At 38.9% G+C, this 22,028-nt stretch overlaps 1 protein-coding gene across 1 annotated transcript in view; it reads right to left on the bottom strand.

Annotated features, from left to right (window-relative positions):
- LY75 (lymphocyte antigen 75) overlaps positions 1 to 19,288 on the bottom strand; it is an 86,272-nt gene extending 66,984 nt beyond the window's left edge. Inside the window, exons 1-2 of the mRNA XM_087709995.1 lie at positions 18,877 to 19,288; positions 170 to 541 (exon numbers count right to left, since the gene is read on the bottom strand). Coding sequence (XP_087566121.1) covers positions 170 to 541; positions 18,877 to 18,973 — 469 coding nt within the window. The 5' untranslated portion in view covers positions 18,974 to 19,288. The remainder of the gene's footprint in view (positions 1 to 169; positions 542 to 18,876) is intronic.
- Positions 19,289 to 22,028: the final 2,740 nt, after the last annotated feature.

Raw genomic sequence — 22,028 nt, 5'->3', positions numbered from 1 at the left:
AGGAATGTCTGAATTCCAGTTCATCACATGAGTGTTAATTAAGATTTAATTTGATGCCACATTCAACTGGGGATACCCCCTTTCTTTTGAACGCCTTAGAAGTCAGCATTTAACCATATTCTGGTTAAAACCATTCTTTCCCTTTCTATAAATCAAAGAAAATACATACCGCTATATGGAAATTTACAAATTGTATCACTGGAATTGCTTCTTCTCCAAGCATCAGAAGAGTTTCTGTTTACAGTGAGGATTCCATTCTTTAATGTTAGTTTGTTCTGAGATGTTGAAAGGATGGAGTCACCAACACAGCGCCACCACAGATTGAGATCTGAGTCACAAGCAAACATTTTTAAGGTATTTGTAGACTTGACAGTCTCCAGTCCAAGGCACTTTTGGGATCCCAAATTAAAAAGTCGATGTTGAGAGACCCAGGTCCATAAGTTCTCATCTGTCTCCTCACAATCTCCTAATATTAGACTCTGGCTTTTAACTTGGATGCACTTATTAGAGTTTTCATGCCGGATGGTGAAAAGATTGTTTTCTGCATGAAGAAAAGAACATATTTCAATGATTTTTCTGTTCTAACTTTTAGTAGAAACAAAGATAATACTGAAAGATTATGTAGAAAATACATACACTGAAACGCACTATCAACATTCAGTTCCATAACAGAACATCTTAATAATTACTGAAAATACCTGTGTCTATTTATATACCTACAACAGCATTCTCTAAGCAGCAACAACATTGTGTATAGTTTTTGAAAGATTAAAAAAGCAACATGATCTCAGAAGCAAATAAAGCAATATTTAAAGATAGGCAACATCCATTTTAGTATCACCGTGTGCTCAATGTTTAGGAGGCCTGGAATAACAACAGCATCATCATCATCATCAACAACAACAAAGAGATTATAAGAAAAGTATTAGCATCTCTATGAAAGGTGGGATAACACCTCTGCCCTTTCCACTTGCAAAAATCCAGATAATCAATAGATGGCAGTAAAGAGGCATCAAACATTTTAGCTGTTTGCCCACTAGAGGTAACCTGGATATTTGAAAGCTAAAAGTGGTATAATCTTGTGTAATCTACCCACATATCTGATGAAAGGAGCATTCAAAGAAGGCCTTTAAATATGACAAGAGTTTTCTAATAGTTTAGAGGAAAATTGTTATGAAAACCAAAAAATGGAGTGGAAGCTAGTAAAGATGATAAAATAAAGGTAAACAGGTGGTCCTCATTTAACAACCCCTCGTTCAATTGACTTCTCAAATTTGTAATTTTGCTGAACAAATAGTCACACCATCACAATCCAGACAATCAGTTTGCAATTATGACTTTGCAGTATCCTGTAATGATGTGATCTCCAGTTGTGGCTTTCTTTGGTGGCTTCCAAAAGTGAAGGGGAAGCTAGCAGGAGATCAAAAATGACAACCATGTGATGTCCTCAATGATTTCTTTAACAGTAGCAATTGAAAATGCTGGTCCAAACTGCTGACATTAAATGGAGACTATGTTCAGCTATGTTCTGGAGTTCTTTGGAAGACGTTCTCAGAAAAAACTCCATGTATAATATATTGTCTAATCCAAACAGAGTTCACATAATGATGTTTAGTGTATCAAGTCAAATAAAAGGAATGAGAGGACACTTGATGCTGTTAGCTTAATAAGACTCCCCAGTGGATTAACCTAGTCCTTTATACTTTAGGTGAATTCATGGCCATGGCCATTTGATTTTCTTCATAGTAATGCTATGAAGAACTGGTGGACTTTTCTAGTTTAATGCGCAATTTTCTAGTACACCCTTTTATTGCATTCCCAGTGTTGTTTAGATTAAACCAGTTTATTAGCCTTTATCCAATCTTTATGGGTGTAATCCTAAATATTTACACTTTAACCTATTAATTAGAAGCATGTTCCATTGAACCAACAGATATTATTGCTATGTAAATGTATCCTCAGTAGAAATATAAGATTTATTATACATCTGGTGCAAGCTTAATTAGTGCATAATTTATTAAAGAAATACTGGAATAAAATTATCTGTAAAATGAATTAAATTTCTTGTTTGAAATTATGATCTATGTTCATATATTTATATGCTAATATTTTTATGCATTTTAAAATTAGAACGCTTTTAAAAATAAATTAAATACTTTTTAGTTAATGAAAATTAGTAAGTTGCGGAATTCTCTAAACCAGTTTTCTAGAGCTTAAACCAATTAAAACCTATTTGCTGGCATAGCAAGACCACTGCAGTCTAATCTGATTACTAAACCTGACATCATAAAGCTCTGATGAGAACAATTTTAGTTACTATTTGCATTTCACTTAGGCTAAAATTATATTTTTTTGTTGGAGAAAATAACCTGACATGGCACATTAAGACCACTGAATTGTGCAGAAATTATACAATTGCAGTGCTGTACTGTAGGTTTTTCTCTGTAATAGTTATTACTCAGTTAAAATTTATTTTGCAGTGTACAAAATGTTTCTGCTTTATATTCTCTAATGATTAAATTAATAATAGATTTCCAAAAGTCAGAGCAGTGAATTAAGCACCCTGCAAATAGAATGCCCACAGAACTTTATTTGAAACCACCTAAAATATTCTGCTAATCTGGGATTTCAAATATTTATTTACAATTTACTAGCCTGAATACTAGTATGCAAAGCTTCTATCTAAAGTAAGTTTATGCACTTGCAGCCTGCTTGGGGCATTTCCTTGGAGTCATGCCTCAAGTGACCTATGGAAAGAAAACAATTGTGCTATGCTCAATGTATTTAACTGAAATGCACCTTGCAAATTCTGCTTGATTTTGAAAATGTGTCCCATGCATGGGGAAGATTGTTAAGCAATCCGATGAATAAATAAAGGTATTCCCTCAACAATAATCTTGGGGAGGAGTGTTAATAGTGATTCATCTAATGGACATATTTATTGGCACAATGTTCAGGTTTTTAATCAGCAATGCAGTATCTTGGTAATACGTTTCATGTATTATTTCATGCTTTATAAACTTTTTATTATAATTAAACTGAGCCACAATGCTTTAACACAACAAAAACCTTCTGGGATAAATTCCTCTTAATATATGCATTTCTAAAATAGGCAAAAGTTGATTAAAATTTTATCCCTGACATTACATACAACATAAGCTTGCTTTATTAACAGTAAAGAAAAATGCTAAACAAATAAACAAACAAGATAAAATACCCCTCATAGTAATTACAATTTTTGAGCTTAGCAAATGCATCCTGAAAAAATGTTATTGAAAAACAATAAAATGACATTGCAAGATTTACAGGTAGTTCTCCACTTACAACCACAATTGAGCCCAAAATTTATGTTGCTAAGTGAGAAATGTGTTAAGTGAGTTCACGTGATGTTTCACGGTTTTTCTCCTGGGGTGGGCATGGCCTACACATGACGCATCTGGCTCATAGGCTGCCAGTTTGACACCCTTGTTATAGAGCAACAGTCAGTAAAATCCCAAGCTCTCTGAGACAACTCTGTTGATGTGGTATGCATTGCTTATTGTTCCAAAGCTGATAGGCACTCGCAGGGGTCCTACTGTTATCACCAGCATGGAACAAGAGGTAAGCACTGGGTACCATGCATGGACCTGTGACATAAGCCACAGTGAAGCAAGGCCTGGGATATAAAGCACACGAGCCCAATGTTAAGGACTAATATTCCAGGCCAGGAGCAGGAGATGGAGGACCCCAAAGGGCTCCTCCACCATCTGAGAAAGATGTCCCTCTCCTTCAACCATCTACAACATTCTAAAAACCACCAACTAACAATGGCCACTCTGCTAATACAACCAGCCTTGGTGCCATGTGTGTGTGAGTGGGAGGAGTACATTCATGCACGATGACATATGTAAAGAATGGGTGGGACCTATGTTGTGACAATCCAACACGTATAATTTTCTCCCCTTACCACCAACCCCTTCACAGATGCCTTATTCCAAGTCAAACGTTAAAAATGTTTAAATATACCAACAATCGCAATAAATTCTAAAACTCTAGGTGTTTAGAAAAAGGTTCTGAGAAAAACCTCACCAAAGAAAAGTTGTAGCAGAATGAGGCAACAGATAGATTGTTCCTTTTATGCATTTGATAACTGGTTGCTAGAAGAAAAATGTGAACTAAACCAATAATTTTCCCAATAAATCAATAGAACATTGCACAAATATTAATTATAAATTTTGTGGTGCAAGTTATTCACAACTGATCTAGATAAGAAAGACAGAAATACCTGTAGTGAATTTCACTAGCAAGTACACTTCTAAAGATTCTGGAAATGCACACACTGTACCATGTACCAGCCTTTTGAGGAAGATCAGATCAGGAAACAAAACTAAATTTTCCTTAAATATCTTCAATTTGATCACAATAATTAAAGTAGGGTTTGACTGATCCAAATCAAAGTGAAACCATTATTTCTCATAAATTGAAAACCATGCTATTGATGCAGCTTAAAATAATGTTTGCCTGAATATGAGTCAGCAATGACTCATATTTCTGACTCAGTTTGTAATCAATAATTCTAAAATCTTTTTTCACAAGCACAATGGTTAATCCAAGTATGCCCTGTGCTGTGTCTGTACATTTGGTTTTTATTTGCATCTCTATTAAAATGGTATTTTGTTTTAGTAACGGTTAAATTGCTTTAATTTCTTAAAGCAAGAAAAGGGGTTGAATTTTTTCTCTCTCTACAAGGGAATCCCACCAAATTCCATGCACCTATTATGCACACTTTGATAACTGGATGATTCATTCCATGACTTCTTACAAATCATAAATAAAATGCTGGAAAGTAAAGGGTCCAAAAAAACCTTATAAAAAAAAAAACTGAAAATCTCATTCCTTTCCACGGATGGCTTTCAGGATAGCTTTTTACCCATTTAATACTCCTGTGATCCAGGTTTCTAATCAGAATATCCTGTCAAATGCTTTCTAAAATTACTGCATATGCTTGTAGCTTACCCACAAGCTATTAAGAAAACTATGAATAAAAGAAATGAAATTAAGTTAATCTGGAATGATTTGTTCTTGAGAAATCCATACTGACTTCTGGTAATTGACATATTGTTTTCAAACTATTTATAGATCAGTAACTTGAATAACTGCTGTAAAATCTTAAATTTCAGTATCTGGTTCCTAGAATCATCCTTTCACCCCTTTCTGAAAATAGAAACAATAATAGTGAGCCTCCAGTTTAGCATTTCATTCATTCCAGTGACGTGCGGTGAGGTTTATGGCTGCTGAGGCAGTCCTCTCCCCCGACACCCACTGACTAAAGCACTTTCTTTCGCTCTTCTGTGCTTGCAGCAGAGCTCAGGCGGGCCATAAATGCTTTAGTCAGTGGGGTGTCGCAGGAGAGGAGAGAATGCCTAAGCATTGCATTTATTAAAGAAAAAAGAAAAAAAAGGAAATTTGCAGGAAAAGAGGGAGTGGGGGGTGGGGGGCATCAGAAACAGAGAAAGAGAGGAAGAGTGAGTGCGATGCTGCAGCTTTAAACAGAATGACAGAGTTGAAGCCTCTAAAAAATGTGCCCTCTACCATGAGGCAGGAGAAATGCATGCCTCAACTACCTCGGGATTTTTTAGGCTTTTAACCCTTGCTTAACTCTGCTCGAGCGCCTAAAAAGTCAGACTAGATGAGGCATGCAGTTCTCCTGCATGCCTCATCTAGGGCACTTTTTAGAGGCGTTTTTTAAACAGGCAGTCATTCACGGTGTGGCAGGAGCTAGCTAGCCTAACCTCAGCACTCGCCTTTTCCTGTTTACATTTCTTTTCCTTTTCATGATTGACAGTGGTGAGGCTGTGCCTCCCCTGATTGCATGTCACTGATTCATTCACCAGAATCCTTCATGCCCTATCTTAGGATCCTTCATCACTATCCAAGGAGGCCACTTTTTCAGAAGAAATAGGAAATACCTATCAATCTTAACTTTAATTTTGTGCTTTCATCTTACATTTCATAATTGTCTGGAAGCATACATACCCTCTTACTGGAAAACACTAAGTGAAAATAAGTGCTAAGTAGTTTTGCTGATTACTATATTAAAGTTTTGCCATCTCAAACAAGTGTTTACTAAATAGGTAGTTCTCAACCATGACCATTCAGTCACTGGCCATTTTAAGTTACAATGATGCTGAACAAATTATGCCTTCACCAAAGCCCAATGTACAATCTCTCCTGCAGCCTGAGCCTGAGAACAGTGCCCAGTGATCAAAGTGTTCCTACAATAGCAACCATGGGCTTCCGGGGGAGTGGCTTGCCGTCGTCAGCAGCTTAACTGAGCTGCCCCCAGAGTTCTGGTTCGTATATCTACTTAACATCTATAGATATCTCTTTTTTCAGGCAAGAAAAAAGCAGGGAGGGGCCCATCGGTTAGATCCTTCTTTGTAGTTTGCAGTTGTTGTTTTTTTTGGCTGTAAACGGAGAAGGAGGATCGCCTTAAGCTGAGTCATTTACTCCGGCCAGATCTTCTCAGCTGTTTTTTTTTTCCAGCTCAAGGCGAGACACCCCCTCCCCTCAGGACATTCTTTTGAAACTAAGCCATTGAAAACAAATACGAGCAGAGACCAAACCTGTGAACTTTTCTTTATTATTTTTTTCTATCAAAATACCAGCTTCAATGTTATAAAAAACTCCTTTGTTTAATTGTTTTTTAAAATGGCGACTTTTTAGCTTCCGCATTTGCTATAACGATATATCTCCAACTTCCTGGCACAGAATCAAAGGAATAATTTCTCACAATTTAATTAGCCCCCTTGAAGATCTTTTCTTATCAACCTCTAAAAACTTACTGAAATTATATTATCTGAAATCAACGCGAGCAGAGACTTTGTTTGCTTCCTTTCTATAATGGCACCAAAATCAAAGTTGGCGAGACGCCCTCTTAGCAATACATCTCAGGCATTTGCTACAAAGTCGCAGCCCTCACCTTCTACGCCCCCTACTGGAGATTTGTTAACGAAAGAATTTCTTTTCGAGACTCTTAAAGAATTTAGAGAGGAGATGAAGCAACTTATTACAGACTTATGTGATAAGCTTGATACCAAGATTGCTCAAACAAAGGAGGATATGGTAGGACTTGTAACTGTTTTGACAGATTATGTTGCTGGAATGGAAGATAAGTTGGAACTCCTGGAGGAAGCCAACACCAACCTGACATCTAAAATTGAAGTGCTGCAACAGAAAGTTGAAAACGCAGAAAAACAACTTATGACAAATTACAAAAAGATGGAGCTTGCATTAAGAGTTAGGGGATTGCGTGAAAACGAACAGGAGAACTTGAAACAGATTTTTTTCAGAGGCTTTCAGTCGTTTGGTGGGAAGTCCGGGACTCAACTTTGATTGGCAGATCCAAAAAATCTACTGTCATAATTCGTGGGTGGCGAAACAGAGACAGCTTCCGAGAGATGTAGTTATATATTTTGCTACAAGAGAATCCAGAAATGCGATATTACAAGAGTTTTATAATACCAGGCTGCGAATTGACGGACAGGACTTGATTGTTTTCAAGGAAATACCACCCCAAATGTTAAGAGCTAGGAGAGACTATGCTTTTTTAGTTAAAGAACTCAGAAATCGTCAAATACAGTATAGATGGGATGCGCCATTTGGTATTATAATTACATTCAGTGAACAAAAATATCGTCTCAACTCTGTATGGGAAGCCCGAGATTTTTATTATAAGACTCTAAAGGCGGGACATCCTGAACCACCTGGACCTGGAGAAAGACAAAGAGAAGGACAAGAGAAACAACAAAACACACAATCACAAGACAGGAAGTATTGCTTTCCCCTCCCGGAAGAGCAGAAGACCAGAGAACAAGGACCTAGCCGTGCTCCCAGACGAATGGAAAATAAGGTGGATCGCAGCAACATCTATGATTATCAGCCATTGATTAAGGAGATATCTACGAAACCATTATAAAAGAGAAAGTAAACATCTTGCTATATCAAACAGCTCAAAAACGACATAACTTCTTTGTAAGAAAATTATACTAAATTAACTGATCCAAAATATTTGCTTAACTTTGAACTAGGTCAATATTTTGTGACTTTTGTTTTGCATAAAATGGTATAGTTGTATATCGATGAAGAGACATTAAGGCTGAAAGAACTGATGCTGATCTCTTTGGAAGATATATTGCATGGGATCTAAAAAGACTTGATGGATAATTTTGAATTTTTATATAAATTACTGATGACTTATTTTCCAGGGTGAGGAGGGCGGAGATCGTGGTGATTTTTCTGGATCGCGGCTCAGTTCGGATGGAGTTGGGAGGTGTGGTGTAGACGGCAGGGTAGTAGAGGTCGAATGAGAGCTTATTTTGAGATGGAAACTTTATTGATGTTTGTAAAAATTGTTATCTGAATATACTGTTTGGAAGGATACATCCAGGGAGTTTGCAGGAGATCTAGGCGGAGCATATATGAGAGGAGCACGGATGAATATAAAACATATGTATGTGTATGTATATGTGTGTGTGTGTGTGTGTGTATATATATATATATATATACATATATATATATATATATATATATATATATATATATATATATATATATATATATATATATATATATATATATATACACATACATACATACATACATACATACATACATACATATATATGTGTGTGTGTATGTGTATATATATGTATATGGGTACGGACAGAGGCAGGGACGAGAAGAGCTGGAAGAGGAAATTGAGAGAAGAATTTGAGATGTGTTTAAATTGTGTCATAGAGGAAGGAGGCATAAAAGGGACAAATTAAGGGTTTGGAAACAGACAGATATTTAGATAAAGAGATAAGGCCTCTAGCTAGAGAAGAATTCTACTTGGTTAACTTACTTGGTTTTAACATAGTCTGAAAACCTGCAAGTAATTAATTAATTGAGATTAGGACTGTTTAACTTTTTGTAGTGATAAGAAGCTGAGCTCAAAGCAGAGAGTTTATTGACTTTTTTTCTTTCTTATTCTTCTTTTCTTTTACTCTTTTTTTTTTCTTTTAACTTTTAACTTACTTGGTTCTAATACACTCCAGACTGTGTTTGATAAAAAGTTATACCGGGTATGGGATCTGGGAAGTCGGAAGGGGGGAAGGGAGGGGGGAAATATAGTTTATGTCAATTTTTAAAACAATAAGCACGCACTTGTATACTGTTGCTTTTTTTTTCCTTTTAATTTTAGTATAAAATAAGAAGCCGAATACATTGATGAATAGTAGAAATACACCGAAGTGAGGAGTAGAGTGAAAGAAGAGGGAGGGGCAGAGAGGGAGTGAGAGGGGAATGGAAGGAGGGTGAGATGGAAGGGAGGGGGAGAAAGGAATGTTAGAGGGGGAGGGGAAGTAGAAGAGGGGAATGTTGAAGGGGAGAAAGGAAAGTTGGAGGGGGGAGAAAGAAAGGGTGTATGGAGGGTTGAAGTGTTATGTTGGTTTTGTATTTTGGAATATAAGAAGAGTTATGTTTATTGCTTAATGTTATATGGCCTCAATCTTGCACAGTATATATGTGATTATATAAAATGAAAATGAAAATGAATAAAAATATTTTTTTAAAAAATAGCAACCATGAACTAAATATTAAAATTGATAGAAGCAAAAGAAATGAGTGTAAAGTTGGCTTGATTAATTAGGGCTAAAATATGATTTAAAAAAAAAAACTTCTGGAAACCATTTATGGACTTTTGGTCAATATGTAGATACAAATGACAATAAGTTTTGGATTTGTGAATGGATAAGGGGAAAAGCTTATGATAAGAAGTAAACTTTGTATGTAATCTGATAAGGGATGGAGAACTACTGCTTATACCAGTAATCCTTGACTTATGACCCCAATTGAGCTCAAAATTTATGTTATGCTAAGGGAGATAGTTGTTACATTTTGCTCCATTTTACAACCTTTCTTGCCATGGTTGTTAAGTGAATTACTGCACTTGTTAAATTAGTAACATGGTTAGTAAGTGAATCTGGATTCCCCATTGACTTTGCTTGTCAGAAAATTGTAAAAGGTGATCGCATGATCCTGGGATACTGCAAACATCATAAATATGAGTTGGTTGCCAACAGTCTGAATTTTTATCACATGAGCATAGGGATGCTGTGTTGGTTGTAGATGTGAAAAACAGTCATGTCTTTTTTTTAATGATGTTACTTTGAACAGTCATTAAATTAACTGTTGTAAGTCGAGGACTATCTGTATTTCTAACAAGAAATATCTAGATTTACTTCTTTAAATGTTATTTCTATTACTTTTCATTTATTCTTTTTTTGCACTTAGCATTTATTTTTTCTATTTTTTATTCTGATTTCAGTTTGTATTTCCTGTTAGCACTGTAAAAGTATTTTGTTTAAAAATGGACAGAAGCAGAGGTGGGTTGCTCCCAGTTCGGCCCGGTTCAGCTGAACCAGTAGTGGAATTCAGCCTGGGTCGCAGAACCATCAGCAAACCAGACCTGCCACGCCCCCAAACTGATTCCCTTGCTGCTGCCATTTTGATTTTTAGTGACTACGCATGAGCAGTTCACTGTAAATTGTTCTGCACATGCATGAAGAATAATTTACATTGAACAGTATATGCAAATGGGGGTTGCGAACCAGTAGTAAAACCGGCAGCAACCCACCCCTGGACAGAAGGGATCCTAAAAAGTCCTAAATGTTGTGGTAGAGCTGTCTTAGCCTTAGTTAAGATTGCCATTTTCTGCCCTTTCATTTGCCAAACTACCAAATAAAGTGTGGTAGTAGCTTCAGGAAAGACACTAGGGACAACAGAATGAATGAAGGCATTCCACAGACCGTAGATGCTATTGCAAAGAGCAGAAGAAAACTGAAGTCTAATTAGGGAGACTTCTTTTTATGTATAGGGTTTAACTTCAGTTCAACAGCAGCATTTATCATATGGCTCAATCTTTCAACACGGATGTGGGATGTGTCTTAAGATACGTTTTCTCTGGTTTGGTTCTGCAACCAAACAAGACAGATACAGACTTCAACGGATAATTAGAACTGCAGAAAAAACAATTGCTACCAATCTGACTTCTATTGAGGACCTGTATACTGCACTCAAAAAGAGGGCTGTGAAAATATCTACAGACCCCTCACATCCTGGAGATAAATTGTTTTAACTTCTACCCTCAAACCAACAGTATAGGTATAGGGCATTGCACACCAGAACAACTAGACACAAGGACAGTTTTCCCCACATGCCATCACTCTGCTAATTCCCAGAACACTGTCAAACTATTGTAATCAAGGCTGTATTACTATTCTTCTCATCTTTCCTATTACCTATCTCTTTTTCTACTTATGACTATAACTTTGTTGCTTGTATCTTTACGATTTATATTGTTTTATTTACTTTCCTAGTATGATTTATGTGGATTGCTTATTTAGTATCCTATGACTATCACTGATAGTCTTATTTACAGCTTTTATATACAGCGAAAGCTTATGCACCAAAAAATCCCTTGTGTGTCTTGTCACACTTGGTCAATAAAGAATTCTATTCTATTCTCTATTCTAATTCTAATTCTTATTATTATTCTTATTACATTCCATTCCAGTATTCTGCAAATGTGGGAATCAATTCTAGCCAAAATAATTTTTCTGAGGGTGAAATGTATAAGTTTTAATTTCAAGCTTCTGTGTATCCTAACACATACTGTATATAAGATGCTACATATCTTTTTAAGGTTTACTTTTGTACAACTGTGTATCAAGTTTTAAAAAAAATAAAAATAGAAACCTCCTCTCACCATTGTTGACTTTCGAAATCTTCCAATACTACTTCCAATATTAATTTCTGAGCTTCAAATATCTGGCCGACACCTAGATCAGGGGTCCCACAACCCCCAGTCCATGAAACAGCACCAGTCTGCGGCATGCCAGCAACTGGGCTGTGCAAACAAGCAAAGTCCCATCCCCGGGATACAGGCAGCATGCAAAACCACGCATCCATCGATCTGTAGAAAAATCTTTTTTCATGGAACCGGTCCCTGGTGCCCAAAAGATTGAGGGCCATTGCAATACATGACACTTTAAAAAACAGGAAAAAAATGCTTTACTGCAATTCAGCGGATTATCCGTTCCTTCCAAGTTGCACCTGTTTGACCACACTGTATCTATTATATCCTGGTAAAAGAAATGCACAGTCACTCAGCTTGTTTCTTACAAGTCTGTGGTTGAGGACTCTGGTTCTAACCTGTAGAAAAGATCTACAGGTTCTTCTACAGGCTAGAAGTACAAGTGGAAGATGGAACTACTTAACCATTGTAGCACATTGTCTCATTGTTATTATTCTTTAATATAATTTTTTTTTAAGCATTCTAGCCTGCAGCACATTCAGAAAGTATTCAGAACTCCTTCAATTATAATATAATGTATGAGAAAGAAAACTATTTTTTCACTTTGTCGTTATTGGGTACTGATTGTAGATTAATGAGGAAAAAATGAATTTCAACAACTATAGAATCAGGTTGCAGCATAACAAAATTGACAAAGGTGAAGGGAGTCTGAATACTTTCTGAATGCACCATACATCCATTGCATCTGTCACCCATCTAGAACATGCAGATTGGACACAATTTATTATACAGTATATTTAAAAAAAAAAAATCAGGCATTTTTCCAGGATTAAGAGACCTGCTCTTCAGATAACCAAATCCTATGCATATTTTCTCCGTCTGCCTGTCTGTGAATTAGGCCTCTGCCAACCAATTCAAATTATTTCCAAGTAAGTATAATAAAGATCACAGTTTTAAATTCTCAACTCCAAAATGATTTACCAATAAGGATAGGAATAAAAGTTTGGCTTATAGCAAACGTTATCTGCTCTTACAAGTCTCATAAGACACATTTACCGGTTGTTAGAATTACAATGTGTGGATATAAAGATATTAATGTTATCCCATCATTTCAAACAGCTTTCATGCAGCCCCTTCAAATGGGTCTTAAAGCAGAGATATCACTCTGCAAGAAAGTAATAGCTGGAATTTCAGCCTATTCAAAAATTTATTCCCTTTTGTGGTCTGTGCCATTTTTGTGTGTTTTTCCTGCAATGCCAATTATTATAAAATTCTGCTAATATCCTATCCAACAAGTCAGGTGGCCTTTTCAGTTCCCTACTTTAGTCCTTGACTTACAACAGTTTATTTAGTGACCATTCAATAGCACTGAAAAAAATGACTTATGAGCGTTTTTTCACATTCAACCGTGGTCACATGATCAAAATTCAGACACTTGGCAACTGAGTCATATTTATGACATTTGCAGTGTTTTGAGGTCATGTGATCTGCTTGTGTAACCTTCTGATAAGCAAAGTCAGTGTAGGAAACCAGATTCATTTAACAACCAAGTGATTAACCTATCAACCGCAGTGATTCACTTAACAATTGTGGCAAGAGAGTCATGGAATGGGGCAAAATTCACTTAAGAAATGTCTCACTTAACAACAGAAATTCTGGGCTCAATTTTGGTTGTAAGTCGAAGACTGCTTGTAGTTACATCTCTGATTTTCTGGGTTGTATCTTTAACTGAGGTGAGACAGAACCAGCCCAATCATCTTGCAATTTGGCAAATGTTGCTACCATTCTGGTGTGTTATGACCACACTCCTTGGCTTCATCCATTTGACTGTCCTTAGGCATGGCTCTGTGAGCCAAGATATCAGCTTCGTAACATTGCCATTTGATCTCCAGCAATATCAAAGTAATCCCCTAAAAGAGAATTGTTTTTCTACCAGGAAAAAAAAGGGGGAGACATTACTGATTTTTCTTCCAGAGCATCTTACTCCAATTTATATTAATGGGGTTGGTTGCAGTCTTTGTTCCTTCAATTTACGAGCACTGAGTTTGCCAGTCCATGGCTTCTCTTTCATTAAAAACCCAATGAAATCATCCTATAACAGTGATGGCTAACCTTTTCCGGACAGAGTGCCCAAAGCGTGTGCCCAAACCCCAAAATGCAATGTGTGCGCAGCCCTGCACATGCACCCCCCGTGCATGCACCCCCTTCCATGTGCACGCAGCCCTCCCCGCATGCACCTACACATGCGTGGCAGAGACCCAAAGAACAGCTGGCTGGTAGGAGGCATGAGCACATGTGCAGCGGAGCTGAACTGGGGCGATGGCTTGTGTGCCCACAGAGAGGGCAATGCATGTCACTTCTGGCACACGTGCCATAGGTTTGCCATCACGGTCCTATAACTCTCATCATGGTGGGTCAGCCAAAAAATATGGCACTTTCATAGTATCCAGTTAAATAGCATTTCCCCAAATCTCTATAAAGAGAAAGCCACTGCAGGTACCCATTTATGGACAGGATAAAGTTACATTTCGGGTGTGAAATGTGTGTGTGTGTGTATGTATCTCATTTAGACATTGACCATCTCACTTGCAGAGCAACTCTGGGTGGGGTACAATTAAAAAATTGGAGGAAGCTCTTTAGTTCAAGTGGGCCATAATTATCTACCAGCACCTTATCTGTCAGAACTAGATCACAGGGTGATTGTACAGAATAATTCAGGAAAGCCAAAGAAATGATGCCCATGCAAATGAGTTATAATCATTTGGCTAATCTTTCCTGCTTTCAATTACTTCTCATGAGTCTGCATCCCTTAACCTCAGACATTCGGCATTCTGCTTCAAAATAAACTGTTGGAGCCTAGGTAGTCCTTGATTTACAACCATAACCAAGTGCAAAATTTCCATTGCTAAGCAAGGCAGTCGTTAAGTGAGTTTTGCCCCATTTTACGACCTTCTTGATACAGTTGGTAAGCAAATTTGCAGTTGTTAAATGAGTCATGTGGTCATTAAGCGAATCTGGTCTCCACCATTGACTTTGCTTGTGGGAAGCCGGTTGGGAAGGTTACAAATGATGATCACACAAGACCTTGGGACAATGCAATATCATAAATACATACCAGTTAGCAAACATCCAAATTCTGATCATGCGACTGACCATGGGGATGTTTCAACTGTCCTATGTATGAAAAATAGTCATGACACCTTTTTTAAAGCCATTGAACGTTTAGTTTCTCATCCAAGAAACTTCTTCAGTTCAGTTTAAAATTGAACTGAATAGAAATAGAACTTAATAGATGTGAGATTCAAATCCCCTCAGAGAAACACCAGGAGACTCAATTGAACAATAAAATAGCTGTTTATTATTGCTTTTGCAAAAGGGTTTCACCCTGCTCTATTGTAAGAGACAGGAGAGAGCAATTAATACATATGAATATGAGATTTAAATACATTTTCAAAGTGAAAAACAACTACCCCTTTAATGACCCACATTATTATTGGTCATCTTACATCATAAGTTTTTTGTTATTTTGCAGCAGTTTCCTGAACAAGAAAACTCCCTCCCACATTTGCCACATAATTGCCACATTTCTTCATAATATTTCTTCATAAATCTCCATAAACAATTAGCAAGAAAAATAATAAACTACAGGGAGTCCTCAAGTTACAAATGCCTGCCAATGACATTTGTAACTCGAGGATCCATTGGAGTAAATCACATAAAATGAGCACCTCTTGGGCACTCCCTGCTTTCGCCCATGCATTCGATAATCAAATGTATGGGTCATATAAGTGCACATGACATATCTCAGGATGGGAAAAGTTTGGGGGGGATAGTGATGGAACAGGCCACCTGCTTAAGACCACCCGAGGCCTCCTCCAAACCAATAAGATGCCTCATGCTTCCCACAATTGCTTAGCCCCCTCCTCCTGCAGCGTTGGGTCACTTACCTTGTGAAGATCTAGTGAGTTATCTCCAGCCTCTCTACCGTGAAAAATCATGGTCCATAGAAACTTCCAGTTTCAGCGTGCAAACTTTTGGGCAGCGTGAAGCATCCCATCTGCTTGCAAACAGTTTGGATGCCGAGACTGGAAGCTTCTGAGGGGCCTGATCTCACGCAACTTCAGGCACTCCTTCTCTGCAAAAACGGATGAGTGCCTGAAGTCGCGCAAGATCACAACCCCCATAAGCTTCCAGTCTTGGAGCCCAAATTGTTTGCAAGCCAATAGGAGGATTCGGGGCAGCGAAGTTGCCCTGTGTCAAAGCGTCCCATCGGCTTGCAAACACTTTGGAAGCCTTTGCTTTCCAGAACAGAGCCGGGAGGGATGTGTTGGTCCCTGTCAGGCCAGCAAAGGCTTTTGGCAAAGCCTTGCCAAAGCCTATAGGAAGATTGTGTCCCTTTAGGTTCAGGTTGTCTTTGCAAAAAGCCTTTGTTGGCAAGAAAGGGAGAGGATTAGGTTGCAACTTCAAAAGTCACTAAGTGAACTGTCATAACTCAAGGATTACCTAGTTAAAAAAGTCCTTTCTACATAATATAAACCTACATATTACACACACACACACACACACACACACAATCTCTCTCACACAAGTAGCAATCATAATATATGTGAATTAATGTTAGATAAATCCTAGTTACGCTGTTTAAACAAAAGAGGGTGGGGAACTGTCATGCTTGAAAGTATTTACATATATTCCAGTAAAATGGTATACAGGAAAGTTTTAGAATAATTGCATTAGCAACGGAAATAATAATCTTAGAAGTTCTTTCTAAATAATGTAAGACTGCACTATATACACAGACTCACACACAATCTCTCATAAACAATTATAGCATAATGTATGTGAAAAAATGTTAGGTAAACCTTAGTTACACTGTTTACACATAAAAGGGCTTGGGTACTATTGAACTGTCATGCTTGAAAGTATTTACATGTGAAAATGATAAGCAAGAGTTTTAAAACATTTGCATATAACAATTTAATCCATATGAAATTGCAATTTAATTTTTCCCTTCACATGTTTAAGCCCAAAGACTTTGTGATACACTATATTGCCAAAAGTATTTGCTCACCTGCCTTTACTCGCATATGAACTTACTGTAAGTGACATCCCATTCCTAATCCATTGGGTTCAATATGACTTCGGTCCACCCTTTGCAGCTATAACAGCTTCAACTCTTCTGGGAAGCTGTTCACAAGGTTTAGGAGTGTGTTTATGGGAATTTTTGACCATTCTTCCAGAAGCGCATTTGTGAGGTCACACACTGATGTTGGACGAGTTTACGTGGCCTACCACTTCGTGGCTGAGTTGCTGTCGTTCCCAAACACTTCCACGTTCTTATAATACAGCTGACAGTTGATTGTGGAATATTTAGGAGCGAGGAAATTTCACGATTGGATTTGTTGCACAGGTGGCATCCTATCACAGTTCCACGCTGGAATTCACTGAGCTCCTGAGAGTGACCCATTCTTTCACAAATGTTTGTAGAAACAGTGTGCATGCCTAGGTATTTGATTTTATACACCTGTGGCCATGGAAGTGATTGGAACACCTGATTCTGATTATTTGGATGGGTGAGCGAATACCTTTGGCAATATAGTGTATTTATACAGTAATGTAGAATTAACGGTAGGTTCAAATTTCAACTCACAATCTCTTTAAAGCAATTTAATAAACGTTAAGAAAAACACCAGCCAATGCTTATCAGCAGAACGCAGTATAATCTTGCACAGACCTGCAAAATACCTTAATAGTCTTAAAGTTTTCAGATCAACCAAAACCAGTGAAATCAAACTGAAACTTCAATTCATCAGGATGATTTGGTTGCTACCGGTTTTTTTTTTCCTGCCAGAACTTCAACACTTGTCATTATTGCACATGCGCAAACACACACAACTTATAAAGTGCACTAGTCTATCAATTGAATAATTTGGAAAAGAACAGAGAATTATAGGGGAGGAGTTGAATTAAAAGGCAATTAAAATGTAAATGTAAATGTAAAAGCAAGATAAAAATAGATTTAAAATGATGTAACCGTTAAATATAATGAGACAAAGATTGTACCCAGATGACACACTGTAAGATTAATGATGTAAAAGTGATTATAGAAAAATAAAATAAAAACTTTCCAAAAAAGAAAAAAAAAGTCCACCAGTCAAATGTAGCATTGGAAAGAACCCCCCCACCCCCGTCTTGAAGTGAAAACCAAAAGTCTCCTTGAATCCAATTCGGTTCTCCACCTAGCTTCAAAAGCCCCGCGTTCTTTTTTGCTTTTACACCGAAGAGTAAGCCAAGTTTTTAACTCCTAAAAAAAATCAAAGCACGCAAGGAATCTCTGGCAAACCCTCTAAATAACTCTGGGAAAGAAAGCGAAAGGAGTCCGGAGGAAGCCGTGGTCTCTGCCTCCGACGCCCATTCCCAAACCCCGGCTGCAAACGGCATAGCTAAGTCGTCGTCGTCGGCGATATTCTGAAGTTACTCCTGCTACGACGTTCAGGTTAAAAAGCCTCTGGGACAACCACCAGAGTGCCAGAGGCTCAAAACACAAGCACCCCCACAACAACAACAAAACTGTCAAGTCACGGCTCTAAATGCGCGGCCTTGGCGCAAACCGGTGACTTGGAGAGCTCTCGCGCGCGCGCGCGATGCTGGAAGGGCGAGAGCAAGCTCGAGAGGCGCTTGCAGCGCAGTTCCCGGCGCTCGCTAGAGACTACCTGCCCCAGGGGCAGCAGCCCCATCCCACCTATCCATCCACCCCCGGAGAAGCAAGCGAGGGGTGTGGGAGTATCCTCCAAGCGTCTCCAAAGGCACCCCCTCACCTTCAGCCCTACGCCTTTAAACGGGGATTTCCTACTTCCCTAACCAACACCTTCTCCCCCTCTGGGGGAGAGCCCCCCCCCCTCGGCTTGCGCAGCGGAGGGTCGGCCCTCAGACTTAGTTGTTCCTTCTTCGGCCTCCAGCCAGCCGCTTTCCTGCGTGGGGATTGATTAGAGAGCTAGTCGGGGGTGGGATGGGGTACAGCGCCCTACAGGGTTGCTTACCTAAAGAAACTGCTCTGTTAGCGCAGCAGCAGCACAGGATGGCAACCGTCAGAATCGCCCTGCAGGTGGGCACGGAGCCTGAGAGCAGCCCCCTCATCCTAAGAAGAGCAGGTGGCCAAAGCGCACAGGCGGACGAAAGGCGGCAGCAGCTACTTTCGCTTCTCCCGGGAAAAGTGTCCCCCGCGGGCGCTTCCTCGAGCTCTGAGTTACATTCCCCCGCTGGGTGAGCTTCTGGGTCGTAGGGCGATGATTGGCGGAGGCGAAAGGCCAATCCCGTCTTTTTCCGCCTCTTGAAGCAATCCGTTCTGGTTGGGAGAAAAGCAGGCGCGGGCTGGAAAATCCCCGGGAAAACGGGTGCGAAGGGCGAGAGAAATCGAAAGAGAAAGCTACTCGACGGGGCTCCGACCTTTTGCAGCGGGGGACTTTTTTTTCTTCCGAAGTAGGATTCCTCCCCCCGTATTTTCGGAATAAATCACGCCTGGTATTTCTGATTGGAAGAAAGAGGAAACTGCACTCCACGGAAGCTTAGGTTACAATTCCTTTTTAAGGTGCGGTAAGAAAAGCACCTTTGCAACCGGGCCGGAAATTTTTAACACAGGAAGGAAACGTCGATCTAGTACAACGACGTTTCTCGACCTCAGCCACTTTTGAGGTGTGTAACATTCAGTGGCATATTAAGGCTCACTGGCGGGTGAAATTCAGCAGTTTCTGGAGAAATGGTAGCGGAAATTTTGAGTAGTTCAGAGAACCAGCAAATAACCACATCTAGCTGGCCCCAGAGTAGGGAGTGAATGGACATTTTGCAGTATCTTTCCCCTGCCACACGCACCAAGCCACTCCCACAGAACCGGTAGTAAAAATGAATTTTATCACTGCTCACTGGTGTCCTAAGCACTGACAAATCTTGGTCCCCCCCCTTTGTACATACCGTATAAATCTTCATTGTTTTTTTTTCTTTCTCAACTTTGTAGTATCTCCTTGGCAGTGGTGAAATTCAATGTTTTTTACTACCGGTTCTGTGGGCATGGCAGGGGAAGGATACTGCAAAATCTCCATTCCTGCCACACTGTGGGGCTAGGCAGAGGTGGTATTTGCCAGTTCTCGAACTACTCAAAATTTCCGTTACCGGTTCTCCAGAATCTGCTTAATTTCATCCCCTGCTCCTTGGGTCTGATGCCCTAAGCGTGTGCTTAGTCTGCTTAATGGTTAATATACCACTGCTTCCACTCCCACAATTCCCTGGTCAGCTGTAGTCCACATATCATAAAAGTTGCTCAACACTGAGTTGGGAGAGTTCTGCATAACCATGGGGGATGGGGGTGGGTGGGAACCAAACCTTTTAACACCCGGTAGGCGGTTTGCAGGGATTTAATGAAAACGGAGAAAGAAAGCCCTTCAGGCTTTCCGTAAAGCCATTAAGACCTGGCTGTTCCGGCAGGCCTGGGGCTGTTGAGTTCCATCCCCACTTGAATTGTTGTGTTTGTTGAGACCTTTTAAACTGGTTTTGTATTGTCGTTTGTCTTGTTTTTTTCCTTTTGTATTGTTCCCTTCCCTTCGGGAATAGGGCGGCATACAAGTTGAATAAAACCTAAACCTAAATAGTATAAAGTGTCTGGGACCCATAAGCTGGGGGGGGGGGGACCTGAGGAAAAGCAATACAATAATAATAGCCCCACAGTCCAATTGCAAGCTCCAGAAATCAGTTTCGTTGGATAGGTTCCAATTGGCAAACACAATTTAGAAGCAGCTCTTATAAAAAGCAAAGGGATGATCTTTTTCCAGATTTATTATTTAGATTTACCTTCAAATTGGTGCAAGACGTGGGATGGTTTGTTAAAATAATGAAATTATTGAAATATCAATGGAAAAGTGAGCTAGCAACAGAGACAATATGAAGAATCAAGCATTGACATATCTAAAAACCTCATAAAAACAATTTTTTGAATAATCTATTCCCCAGTAAATATAATTTGAATCTCACTGGACACCAGGATTGAAAATAATCTGTTTAGTAGCAACCAGCTTCTCAGAGGAAGGGGAGGAGGCATTCAACGGAGACGAGCCTTTGAAGATGATTGTCATCAGTGAAGTTTAAAGTGATTGAAACATTATATTAATGAAAGGCCACAATAAAAAAAAAAGTGCATAGTATAGTTCAGTGTTGGTGAACCAAAATGGGAGCAAAGGTGTGCCGGAAACCGGAAGAGCAGCCACCTATTGCACGTGCATGCACTGGGAAAATGATCTTTCGGTTTCCAGTGCGCACATGTGTAACAGCCAGCTGGTCTTCCTGTTTCTGGCACGCATGTGCATGTGAAGACCAGCTAGCACCGGAAGATAATCTTCCAGGTGCGCATATGCGCACTGAGTGGCTGCTCTTCCGGTTTCTGGTGTTCCTGTACATGTGAAGACCAGCTGGTCAGCACGTCGGAACCCGGAAGAGCAACGGGTGATGGTTCGCATGCCAGGAAAGATGGCTCTGCGTGCCAATTCTGGCATGTGTGCCATAGGTTCGCCATCACATATATAGTTTATCATGTTTAGTAAACTTTTATATTAGACATAAAAGTGGGTTTAAAATCAATGTGATCATTTTTTACCTATGTTCAGAAACAAATTCAGATCAAAATGGATTTCTACCAAAGAGACAAATTAAAGACAATATGAGAATAATTCTAGGCACTTTGGAATATTATGAGGCACACCCCAAAAAGCAAATGTCTCTGATGTTCTTAGATGCACAGAAAGCATTCGACAATGTGAATTGGCATTTTATGCTGTTGCAACTGGAACAGATGGGTTTTGGCAAGAAATTTACACAAACAATACAAACTATTTACCACAAACAATCAGCAAATATAATGATAAATGGAGAGCTGATAGATCCTATTGAAATAAAGAAAGGGACGAGACAAGGTTGTCCATTATCACCCCTACTTTTTGTCTTAACATTAGAAGTCTTAAACAGAAATATTAGAGAAAAAAAGGAAATAAAAGGAATGAAAATTAAAAAGGAAAAACACAAATTGCAAGCATTTGCAGAGGACTTCGTTTTCATTCTAGAAGATTCATTGGAAACAGCTCCCAAACTAATAGAAAAAATAGAGAAATATGGGAAAATAGCCGGATTGAAAATAAACAAAGATAAAATG

This window comes from Thamnophis sirtalis, unplaced genomic scaffold, assembly GCF_051295495.1.
Source record: "Thamnophis sirtalis isolate CommonGarterSnake01/CBP01778 unplaced genomic scaffold, rThaSir2_p1.2 scaffold_1, whole genome shotgun sequence".
Lineage (NCBI taxonomy): Eukaryota > Metazoa > Chordata > Lepidosauria > Squamata > Natricidae > Thamnophis > Thamnophis sirtalis.
The sequence above is the reverse complement of the archived record's forward strand: the minus strand, read 5'-3'. Positions and strand labels throughout refer to the sequence as shown.